Raw genomic sequence first — 12,885 nt, forward strand, 5'->3', positions numbered from 1 at the left:
TCAGGACTGGCCATCCCACTCCTCCAAAGCTATGGATCTGGATGTAACCCTAAAAAGTTGCTCCTTTCCATGATCCACTTAACTCATCATCAGGTTCTCCTGCTTCGTTTGCCATTCTCCAGTCTTCTTACCTTCTCCACATTCAAATCTCTTCTTAGCTTGTCTGGCTACAATGAAGCAGGGACTCTAATGTACTGGTCACCACTATTACTGGCATAGGGCCAGAATCACTGTGAGAGTGGTACTCTCAATCCCATCTGTCAGCAGCAGGGAGCTGCCAGCACTTGCTTGCAGCAGCACGAAAAAGGATGTCTCCCAGCAGGGAGCAGCTACTACTGTTGGGCTGCCACCATGTTGTAGCACTGCAGATGTTAGACACAGAGCTTGTAAGACAGCAGGAAAGACTAATTGCAGGGGGAACAAGTAAAGTGGGTACAAGCTAGAGATCTGGATGCCTCTGTAATGTGGTGCTGTTGGCTATCACAAATTAGTCCTACAATGTCTAGGGTTGCCACTGCGAGTCCTATCATTGTATTCAAGATCACTGTTTGCGCAAACATTAATTTTACATTCATTAGGTGAGATTCAGGTACCTGGCAACTTGCCAAGGCAGCCATCACTTGGGTAGAGAGTTTGGACACCTCTGTGCTATTGCATAACAAGGATGTAAACCAAAGGGAGTTATGACTTCTGTCCCAGTGAAAACAAGGGAACAAAATAGCCTACTTAAAAATCAACCTATTATTTCTAGAACAGGCAGTAAAAGAAATATTTTGAAGCCTTTAAGAGGGCATTACAAATGCTAGAGCATTAAGAACATATGGGTATTCATGTACTGAAGGCTAATATTCATGGCTGGCTATTTTCTAGTTTAAGGGAAGCTCCTCTTTACTCATCTATATCAATTAAGCTGGTTTTAACATGTCAGAAGGACCTTGAGGTCAATGGCAATTGGGACAAATTACAACATGGTTTTACGAAAGGCAGATCGTGCCAAACCAACCTGATCTCCTTCTTTGAGAAAGAAACAGATTTTTTAGATAAAGGAAATGCGGTGGATCTAATATACCTCGATTTCAGTAAAGCGTTTGATACGGTACCGCATGAGGAATTATTGGTTAAATTGGAAAAAATGGGGATCGATAAGAAAATCCAGAGGTGGATAAAGAACTGGTTAAAGGGGAGACTGCAGCAGGTCGTACTGAAAAGTGAACTGTCAGGTTGGAGGGAGGTTACCAGTGGAGTTCCTCAAGGTTCGGTTTTGGGTCCGATTTTATTTAATCTATTTATTACTGACCTCGGAACCGAATGTAGAAGTGGGCTGATAAAGTTTGCGGATGACACAAAGTTGGGAGGTATTGCCAATTCGGAGAAGGATCGGGATATCCTGCAGGGAGACTTGGATGATCTTGTAAACTGGAGTAATAGTAATAGGATGAAATTTAATAGTGAGAAGTGTAAGGTGATGCAACTAACAAGAATTTTAGTTATAAGCTGGGGACGCATCGGTTGGAAGTAACGGAGGAGAAGAAGGACCTCGGAGTCCTGGTTGATCGCAGGATGACTATGAGTCGGCAATGTGACGTGGCCGTGAAAAAAGCTAATGCGGTCTTGGGATGCATTAGGCGAGGTATTTCTAGTAGGGATAAGGAGGTGCTGCTTCCGTTATACAAGGCACTGGTGAGACCTCATTTGGAGTACTGTGTGCAGTTCTGGTCTCACATGTTTAAAAAGGATGAACTCAAACTGGAATGGGTACAGAGAAGGGCCACTAGGATGATCCAAGGAATGGAAAACCTGTCGTATGAAAGGAGACTCGAGGAGCTCGGTTTGTTTACCCTAACCAAAAGAAGGCTGAGGGGGGATATGATTGCTCTCTTTAAATATATCAGAGGGATAAATACCAGGGAGGGAGAGGAATTATTTCAGCTCAGTACTAATGTGGACACGAGAACAAATGGATATAAACTGGCCGTCGGGAAGTTTAGGCTTGAAATTTGACGACGGTTTCTAACCGTCAGAGGAGTGAAATTCTGGAACAGCCTTCCGAGGGAAACAGTGGGGGCGAAAGACCTCTCTGGCTTTAAGATTAAGCTTGATAAGTTTATGGAGGGGATGGTTTGATGGGATAACGTGATTTTAGTCAATAGGTCAATAACGTGCCATCGCAGGTAATTAGTATCAATGGTCAATGCGGGTCTGGCTGGAGAATCTTGCCCACATGCTCGGGGTTCTGCTGATCGGCATATTTGGGGTCGGGAAGGAATTTTCCTCCAGGGTAGATTGGCAGAAGCCCTGGAGGTTTTTCGCCTTCCTCCGCAGCAGGGGTCGCTTGCTGGAGGATTCTCTGCGACTTGAAGTCTTTAAATCATGATTTGGGGACTTCAACAGCTGAGTCAAGGGAGAGAATTATTCCAGGAGTGGGTGGGTCAGCTTTTATGGCCTGCATCATGCGGGAGGTCAGACTAAATGATCATAATGGTCCCTTCTGACCTTAAAGTCTATGAGAAGGGTCTTGAATCTTAGACAGGCACTTTATGTATGGTATAAATCCAAATAAATAGAATAGTTATTTTAAGGCTTAAATACTTCCTTACTATAGCGCTTTCAATAGTTAATACTGATACGGGCAGGCCATTTTAAAGTCTTGTTTTTCACTTGTTCATAAATTCTCTTAACTTTGTCCTTTGGGTTGAAACTTCATGTTTGGGCAGAGCCAAGATATGAATTCCTTATTTTATTTTATTTTATTTTAAGTGAGCATCATCTGTTCAGCCATTTCTGAAGTAATCAAGCACAAAACATACAAGAGTTGTGGGCATCCACGTTAAATTGAACTGTGTAGTTCAACTATTAAATGGGTAAGGAAAGAGTTACTTCCTGACTTTACTGCGTAAAGTAAGGGATTGTGCCACCGATGTGCAATGTATTATTTCTCTCATTTAAAGGCTAACTACCATCTTTAGTTTTACCCCCAAAAGAACGCAAAACATTGTTTCTGCTATATTGAAATTAATAGTTTAAAAGTACAGAAATCATGAAATTGATAAACTATCTACCACATTACCTCTGCCATTATAAATATGTACTTTTATTTACTATGTGCACTATGGCTGTTATCATATAATTTCAATTTTGTGATTCACGTGTTCTCATCCTTGATGTGTACATGTAGGGTTTTTGCACTTAAGATAAAAGGTTGTATTTATAGGAACAAGCATCCATAAGGGTTACTGTAACTTGTTTTTATTAAAAAAACTAATTACATATGTCTATTTTCCAGTACATCTTTCTTTAAAAAGTACTGTATGTATCAAACATTGATGATGTACTTGATCACTGTTAATTTTCTTTGAAGAGCTGTCTAAAAGAGAAAATCACCCCAAAATTTATTGAAACTGGCTATATAGCCTCAAGATATTTAAACTTTCTAGCTTCTTATACGAGAGGCTTAGTACTTTATAGCACAAGAAAAAACATACCATTAGCAGGTAATATTTTGTCTGAATAGAATTCTTTTGGGGATGCCATAAACACAAAACTCAGACGAGGATTTATATAGTGTTTATGACTATTAGGAAGACTCACAGTTAAGTTAAATTTACCAGGAGAAATCTCATTTTTAAAAGGTTTTTGTTGTTGACATTTATACTTTTAACAGCTCTTCAAAGGAATAATCGTGCACACAACCTACAAACTTCTTGTCTCAGTGTAATGTACAACTAAAATTAAAATAAAACATGGAAGACCGGTATCTTTACATTTAATTCTTCTTTAGAAAAAAGAAGAACTTAAAAAAAAAATGTAGTAGTCCACTTGTGCTTAAAATATTCATATGCATGAGAAAGCCAAAAGGGAAAAATACACATTTTTGTACACCATGATCAAAAAGTTATTATAAATCTTTTGAAATTGCACTGTATTTAAAATGCCCCCTAGATTCAACGCCCTCTTCTATGTACAGCTTCTTATGCTGCCTGGCACAGTTCCTCTTGAGCCTAATTGCCAACCTGTGGAGGTCCTTCAGGGATGAGCGATGTGAAGAAGGTGGTGATGAAGGACCAAGCTGAAGCCATGAATCCAGGATGCTGCTCTGTACTGCCATCTTCACCTACATCTTCTCCACTCTCTTCATCAATCCCATCATCCATAAGACGCTCCTTTTAAAACAGAAATTGTCTAAATGGTTTAATTGCTTTAATAAGGAGGCAGAATATATTAATGGAAATAATTTCCTACATAAAGTAACCCTATTAACAGGGCAACTCCCTGTGAAGGATCTAGTCGCATAAACATAAAACCAATTCAACAGTGGAGTAAGTCTAAGTAGCAGTTCTCTATTAAATATTAGAGACAAAGATGAAGGCAGTATTGATCTGGTTTTTCATAATAAGGCTTTAGCTTTTTGTTTTTAAATGTTTAATGATTAATTTCCCTTCTGTCCATCCCACCTATTAAGGTTACTTTTTTTTTTTTTTTTTTTTTTTAAAATATTTTTTTTTTTTTTGTTTTTCCCTTCCGTTTCAAGCTGAATTTTGTACTACTATTCAGTTACAAATACAGATTATTTGAAGGAGAGAGAATACAGGAAAACATGAAACATTCAAGTTGACATTCACCTACCATCTCCTCAAGGTCAGGGTTATTTACATTTTGTCCATCACGGTTCACTTCTGCATTGTTATTGGCTGCCTGTTGCTGGCCTCCATCTTGCCTAAAGGGGAACCATCCAGCTTGGTGTCTATGTAATAAAATGAACAATTAAAAGCCTTGTCTCTCTAACTTGTAAAGCTGCTTATGAAATTTCTACAATGGGAAAATAACTGCTATCTACATGGCCAAGTCTCATTAAACTTACTTGCAGATGAAGAACAGATAATCCATTCTTCATCTTGATTGGACTGTTGGGGGAATACTGGAGTCTGAGAATTATTTCTAAGTAACAAAACTAACTGAAGAGATCCCTGTTAACCCAAATATAGAATAAAATGCTTCTTAGAACAGCTAATACCTATATTATTTTAAGTGAGCACTGAAAAATTCTGCTCACTGTAAGTTTTTTCCCCTACTTGCCTGTCAAAAAAAAAAAAAAAAAAAAAAAAAAACCACCCACACACCTTGATATTTTATTGATGTCAGTGATCATGGTAATGTGCAAGTGAATATTTTGTTCCTGAGCTACTCAGTTTTAATGATGTTTCTGACAGGCAGTTTTAAGTCGGTAGCACAATCAACCATATTTTAAGTTGAACATGAGAATGCAAAAATCTTAAATGCAGATCTTTTCAAATTTAATTGCTTAAAAATTACCTCTTGAAAGTAGCCCAAGATGAAAGTGCTATGTAATCATTAAGTATTTCTGGCACTTTCCACTTCTATCCAGATCACACTAGGTGCCTTCACCCTGGCTGAGATGGTATTTTTAAATTCATTAAACCTCAGTGTCGTTATTAATTAATTTTGATAGCAAAAGGCAGTAGCTTCCGTTTTTTGTTGTTGTTGGTTTAAAGGGGGGGGGGGGGGGGGATGGAAAAACTTTCCTTTTCTGATATCGATAATGCCCCTGAATGTTGAATTCTGGAGTTTCTCCAAGGAGCCCATACAAGTTACTGGGAACATTCAGTAAGTATATCTGTGCTTAATTCAAAATTGAGTTCAGCTTTACAGTTCACCTTTAAGATCCCCAATCAGTAACAATATGTAATTTACGTCAATGCAAACAAATGCTTCTGAAATCAATCGAATGAAATTCAATTCTTCTTTCACTCACCTCTTAAGTTCTGTTTCCATAATTCTATGTTTTCCCTGCAATAGTTAATAAGTTGACATCACCAATATCTAAAAAGCAGCATGTTTTAGGTGTGATGCCCATCAGTTTTTACAGGGGAAAAGGGAATCCAGAACTCAAGAATTCTATATTTTGAGACTACATCTGAACATCTGTTTGAAAGCCAAGTTTCTGTATGTGCCCTGTTAATGATTATTGTTAATTCTTCCCTTTTACAAATTCTTTGGAGTTCACCTTTACGTTGGAATTCTGTAAAGTGATCCAATTTCACACCTTTAAAAGTTAGCTTATAATTATAGTCATACACTGATAATTATACTCCATGTATCTAAACTACAGCTATTCATAAATGAATATTTTTTACTCACAAATAAACCAGTAGCATGGCTCCCATTACCATGACAAACCGACTGAAGGAAGAATAAAAGTATACAATGCTGAGGAGAATAGCTGCTCTAGAGAATGTGTACATCCAGTCTAACCAGTCTCGATTGAAGTCCTCCTCATTCACTACTGGACCTCCTTGTGCATTCATTTGAACATTCTGGTTTACAGGCCTGTTCTCCTGTGCTGCTACGTTTGGCACTGCTGGGGGCTCATTTGCAGGAACATGCTCTGAATTTACAGGCTGCGCGACGGCTGATCTGACTGGCTCAGGGCTGGATGTTGCCTGGGCTGAAACTGCAGCTTGACTGAAATTTAAAAATATGTTTTCTGAAAAGCCAGCTTTGTATCAGAAGTAATAATATTTAAACCCAAGCTTCCTTACAGCTCTTTTGTACAGAGAAAAATGCCAGTTGAAGCACCAAGAAAACTTGAGATCTTAAATACAAGTATATAAAATATACACCAACTTCATAGGTATTGTGTGATAAAGAAGAAATTCCTCTTCTTTCTATAGTACCTCTGGACAGATGTGGCAGCTCTCACTCATCTTTTCCCTCCTCCATTTTATACCATTTAGATACATACAAGCAAAAATTCCCAAAATTAATTCAACTAAATTTTCCCTCTTCCACCAGAAGAGATGCACAGGATTAGTTTAAGTAAAAGCTCTTTACTTTTTGAGTAAAACATCAAAGTTTGGAAAATAACATGAAATTTCATCTTTAAGAACCATTTTATCATCAGGTAATAAGTATGTCTTCTCCGGGGTCTCAGATGATTGTGAGATCTAGCACAGAATCAAAGTTGCAGTATCTGGACACCACAAGGTAAAAGTAGGGAAGCTTTGGCCTCTATTATAACCCTCTTCCCAGCTGAGGATACGGCTTTTTCTGGACAAAGACTATGCCCACTCCATGCATCCAGTAGCAAAGATTATTAGAGTAACACGCGGCATTACCTCTCAGTCAGCAGTTGTGTGCTGTCCCCATAATGTTCCCAGCCCCACCGCCAACTGAGTAAGGTGGAAGAGAGGAGAAGATCTACCTCTGGGACCAAAATTCTCATTCAGCATGATGCACTGACATTCAACAGGGCTACTTCCCTTGCTTTTTGGCCTAAAACCAATGGAATCCATTTTACTTGGCATGGGAGATTTTTTCTGGTCTTGCTAACCTCAACTTGAAAATACAATTTTTTAATGATAATTGTCATTTGAGCCTATTACTAGCTAACCCCATCTTGCAGAAGTGTTGCCTGGGCAGTACAAGAGCCCAATGAGTCTAATGTTTGTATCACAACAATTCCAGTGGTGAACGTTAATAAAGATACTTTCAAACAAACAGAAGAATTCCACTCTCAATCATAAAATTTTAAAAGGAATACATTTTTAGAAGCAGGCTAAGTAATTTTTAATTTACTAGCCAAATTAAGTTAAGTATAAAATAGTAAAACCAGACAAAAAAAGAAAAAAGAGGCAAGGCACAGAAATCTCAGTCACACAAACAGCAGCTATCTAGTTTTTTTATGGCAGGTTGTTATCGCGGCAGTTGCACTAGGACGATACATGAAGTAACTTACTATTGCATGTAGTACTGACGTGCATACATTTGTTGCCACCATATCATCTGTAATGGGCTGAATGCAGGGTACATTGAAAATCCAGTAGAAACACCTTGACCTGGAAACTGGTTGCCTATGTTGCTACAGGGAATTAAAAGCAAAAAAACCCACTCAGACTATGGCTATTAATAATTACAAATACATTTATTATTGTAAAATATAGATTACACTGAGCACTTTTTTCTTCATGTGCTCCATGAGAATTCAATATCAATAAAATTGTAAAGACATCCTTTGGATAAATACCTGATCCATCACACAAACGGTATTACTGTGCAAAATGAAGAGCTCTTTGTCAGAGATAAAAGGTCACCACAATTATGTGATCAATCCTCATTTGAATGTACCAACATTATTTCCATTCTAAAAAACATTTGTTGCATCTAGAAGCTCTATCATTAACTACATCTGACTAATGGGTTTGTGGCCAAATAATCATTACTAATTATTTCATTATTAGAAGACAAACTTCTTAAAATCAGAGCTCTGATCAAACAGTGTGTATATATTATAGGGAGGGATTATCTGCACTAGAAGACTTCACACGTTCAGAACCCACTACTACAGGCATTTCAAGGAACTATCAGTGTTTAAGGCCAGAAAGGACTACCAGATCATATATCCTGAGCTCCATCACATCACAGGCCACCAACACCATGTGCACACTAAACCCAACAACTGAAATTAGACCAAAGTATTACAGCCTACAGAAGACTGTTACGTGCCACAGGCAGAAAACAAGAGGGACTGAGGTGCGTGAATATCCAAGGCCCCGGCAATGGCAGGGAATTGATTAAAATGTACTTTAACTCTATTATAGCTTTCGCTTTGGAAGCAATGATAGAAAGATCATGATTCACAACCACAGAATCAGCAAGGATTGACTGGGCATAGAAAACAAGCTACCCTCTCACCCCTAGAGGTGGCCCCTTTGCATCCTGGTTGCAAGACGCTGGGAGAACATTGTGGGTAACCTTACTGTAACACAGCTCATGCAGTCTGGTTTGTGGATAAAAGAACTTTGTGCCATTCCCCATGGATTAAATTCACATGCAAAAAATAAAGAAACTCCTACATGGAAGCTGAAGGAAGTGAAAAGTATTTTATAGCTCAGGTCACACAGTATGTTTTGGGACGATTCCCAATTCTTCCCAAAAAACTCTGGGGTTTCTTATGGCATCTTTCAATGGATTTCTCAGCATAAAGCAATAGTTTATTCATACTGCAGTTAGCAACAGTAGCAAATGCTGCAAATATACAGCAGGCTACAATTCTGTCCTGGGTAGATCACTGGCTGGAAAAGTGTTACCAAGAGATCCCACTAGTCCACCAAATATTCAGATAGGCAAGGAAAGCCAAATGAGAGGAAGGAGAAGTAGAAGCTATCAATATTTTTGAAGGAATTTTTCATCTTTGTTCACTGCCCAAAGCACTCAAGAAAGAAGAGAGATGATCATATTATGAAAATGTACAGAGTGGGATTTCAAAAGGAGACGCCAAGTGGGATGAGTTTGGCATAGCAAATGAACTTGGGACAGTATCATTACTTCACCCTTCTTGCTCCTGAGTTGAACCCCTGGATATCAGTGCTACCTTGGTATTATGCTGAGACAATTTGTAGGAGCGTAGCAAGTCCCTTTTTAAAAATATTTGGTATAGCTTAGTTTTCTTTTAGTTGTGCTCCACTCTCCAGTAACAAGCTCTGAATTTACTCTAGCAAGTTCTTCATTTTTGTGATCTGCAGCACATTCCAAAAAACCAAGCTTGTTTACAGTTGTTAAAAAAAAAAATCTATTTTTTCCTCCCCCACAGTGATGCTGCTTGGAAGTGGTGTTTGGAATTTGTGACTCGACTTCATACCACACTTGAAAAATTGTGACATGGTCTTAAACAAAACAAAAAACAAAACAAAAAAGCACATTCTGAAGGGAGAGGAAGGAACAGAAAAAGAAGCTAGTCATAGTTAAGCCAAAACTACGGGAGACTTTAATAATACAGTGTCCTAAGCTATTTCTGCTTCTTTTACACCAAAACAATTTGCATGCTTTATTATTGATTACTGGAGACTAAGTTTCCTGAGAGGCAAGATGCACTTTCATACCTAATAATGTCAAACTCTGAGGCCCGTTGAGTTTCGCATTTTCTATCACTCAGAGAAATCTTGGCTTCAGAGAAGCACTCTGTGATGCTAACTTGTCAAGCTATATTTGATTTACTTGGAAAACTCAACAGATGCTAGTACAAAAATAAGTACACAGCCAACACATTTGAAAGCTATCAACAGGGACATTTGGGGAAATACAGGGGCAATGCTTAGAACTCAATTAAATACATTGCATGGCAGAGTGGAAAAACAATATTTAACCAAAAAACTGACAGTCCCTCTCAAGTAAAGAATTGGTGCACTCTCTCTGGAAAGGAGAGGGAAAGAGGGAGCATGAGCAGCTTCCACTTTTTCCTCAGAATGGAAGGGAAAAGAGGCAGGAAGCAGAGTAGTCCAGGAGTTTGGAAGCCACGGAAGAGCAGGAAAGCAGAGCAGAACAATCTAGAACTACCTCTGCTGCTATTCCCACAGCAGAGGAAAAGCAAGCAGAACAGAGGCAGCCAAAGAAGAACGGAGCTGTGAGAGGCCAAGGAGCACCAGCATGTCCAAGAGTGACCGCAGCCTCAGAACATTCGTCCAAAGAGACAAGAAGCCCAATATTTCTTAAGTGGTTGAGGGTGGGAAGAGAGCCCAGAATTCATTAATTTGGAGGGACCCAGGTTTAAATTTTGAGTGTAAAGGAGAAACCCAAAATGTACTAAATGCGCTATGTATGGGAATAAGGTTTTGGAAAAGGTGTATTTTTTGCAGGGGAGAATAAGATTAGTGCATAGAGGAGTAGCACTGTTGATTTACTGGTGCGGGAATGAATATGTGGCAATAGGCATACCTTTGGTGGGGAAATGGTAGTTTTTACTCTGGCAAGTAGGCTGAGTCTTAGGATATGATAACATCAAATATTTTTCAATCCCTGTGTAACTCTTTTATTCAGAACGTGGTATCTGGTTAAGAATGGTTTTGGAAGGTTAATTATGTTTTGCAAATACCCACTATACTATCTTTCCAACATTTCATTTTGTTTGAAGTAATTGGTGAGCAGCAATGGTTGTCCTGGATATAAGGGGGGTCTACAGCAGAGCTGCTAAACTTGTTTTGTGGAGACTGAATTATTTATTGTCCATAGGTTAGGGCCATATACCAGCCACAACAGGTTAATTTCAAAGTGGCAATGGAAGGTTAGCACAAACAGTATGTGATCCTTATACAGCAACTCAATTTTTAGTTAACTAACTGCTATATTTAGTATTATTAATTGAAGTAAAATGGTAGAGAGCATTTACCTGCCTTCTGTTTATTTAACCATATGCACATGCAAATCTGTGCCTAAAGTTATTTGGCAATGTGATTCCTGCTGCTGTCACTCTTCTTCAGAGCTCAAACCTCACTGGAGTAAACTGGTTCAGTTCACAACTTGCAGATTTGTTTCAGACTAAAACAGCAATGCACCAGGTCATTTTTACACTTTGCAGAGTCTGAGCATCATGAAGGCCAGTTAAATACATCATACTAGCAAGGAGTTTGACAATCCTGTTCTTCAGTGGGGGTGCACATCTATACAATATCCTTTGGCTCAGGTTTATGGGGTTCCACTGCCTCCCCCACACACCATTTCATCTCCTACATTATTCAGCCAAGCTGTCTCCTACCCAAACTAACAGGAAGCAAAACCACCTCCCCAGTGTTGTCACTGTCACCTCTAATCTTCTAACGTGCTTAGATATCAAAATGACAGAAACTTAAAATGAATTACTCTGGTCCTTTTGTATATATTCTATATTTTGCTTTTTTGGGGGAGGGAGGGGGGGATATTCTGTACAAGATGGGAGTTTTCTCCCATCATATAAAATCCCTAGAAACCAGGAAAGCAAGTTGCAAAGGGAGAGGGTGCAAGATGTGTGACTTTGTTTACACATTCCTGACCTAACCTCAAAAACACTTTGAAAAAGCCACACCCCAACCTAAACTTACCCACATTATCTGGGGGTTTGTCTACATAGCCCTACACTTCAGACTACAGGAGTGCAGACTGCAGCACACACCCACTGTAACTGCCCCATGTTTACGTCAGCACCATTCACATGGGGCAGTTACAGCACAGCACTTGGGTGTGTGGGGGCAAACGCTGCAACCCACATCCCTGTAGTCCAAACTGCAGCACACTGCGGACATAGCCTAAGCGTTGGAGTTCAGATTGAGAATGGCTTCAAACAGAGGGTGTGCCTCAGATGAATGAAACTAGAAAGATTATTTTCTGTGGGAAGAATTTGGACTTCTTAGTAAGTTTTGTAAGGCGGTTGCACGTGTACTACTATGATAAGCATCAAAACGCATTTTATTTCTAAGTTGGATTTCCTTGGCCTGTCTGTGTATCTGAAAGATGATCATTGTGTTGTCCAGGTAGTTTGTGTCTGCATAGTTTAGACAATATTTTGCTCCACTGCAAAATCCTCCTCCATTCAAGATACCAGTCTCATTTTAGGTAAGCAACAGTTAAGAAATCCTAAGATTTCCAACATAATCCTTTTGTAATAAAAGTGTACTGGGTACTCTTATTTTTAAAAATATGTTGTTCCATTTACCGAAACCAGTTGTTTTGAATTATTAAAGAGCAATACAACTATTTTATTGACAATTTATTTTGTGACTACATAGCCATAGAAATAAGGGATTATAGGTGAGAGGGCCTAACCTAATAGTAACCGGTCCTTGATAATATGCTACTGCTATATGTACATAGTTATCTATGCTGATGACTCAGATCTCCCTCTTCACTCTCCTTCTGTCCAAACTAACATCTCTTCCTGTCTTCCTGACACAAATATAAGCTGATGCTTGGCATCCACAAAAGGGATGGAACAGAGCTTTTAACCTCTCATCTTCCTCAGTCCCTCCTCCCTCAGTCACTGTGGACATCATCATCCTCCCTGTCATTCAGAACTGTAACACTGGTCTACAATTTTTGAGAAGTCGTCTGCTTCAGAGATAA

General features: G+C 39.0%; 1 protein-coding gene across 1 annotated transcript in view; it reads right to left on the bottom strand.

The window, feature by feature from the left end:
* Positions 1 to 3,230: 3,230 nt before the first annotated feature.
* LOC112117320 (homocysteine-responsive endoplasmic reticulum-resident ubiquitin-like domain member 2 protein) overlaps positions 3,231 to 12,885 on the bottom strand; it is a 28,023-nt gene continuing 18,368 nt past the window's right edge. The window contains exons 6-9 of the mRNA XM_026663492.1: positions 7,754 to 7,876; positions 6,157 to 6,480; positions 4,624 to 4,741; positions 3,231 to 4,160 (exon numbers count right to left, since the gene is read on the bottom strand). Of these exons, the coding sequence (XP_026519277.1) occupies positions 3,999 to 4,160; positions 4,624 to 4,741; positions 6,157 to 6,480; positions 7,754 to 7,876 (727 nt within the window). The 3' untranslated portion in view covers positions 3,231 to 3,998. The remainder of the gene's footprint in view (positions 4,161 to 4,623; positions 4,742 to 6,156; positions 6,481 to 7,753; positions 7,877 to 12,885) is intronic.

Source organism: Terrapene carolina, unplaced genomic scaffold (genome assembly GCF_002925995.2).
Source record: "Terrapene carolina triunguis isolate 2854851 unplaced genomic scaffold, T_m_triunguis-2.0 Scaffold33715, whole genome shotgun sequence".
Lineage (NCBI taxonomy): Eukaryota > Metazoa > Chordata > Testudines > Emydidae > Terrapene > Terrapene triunguis.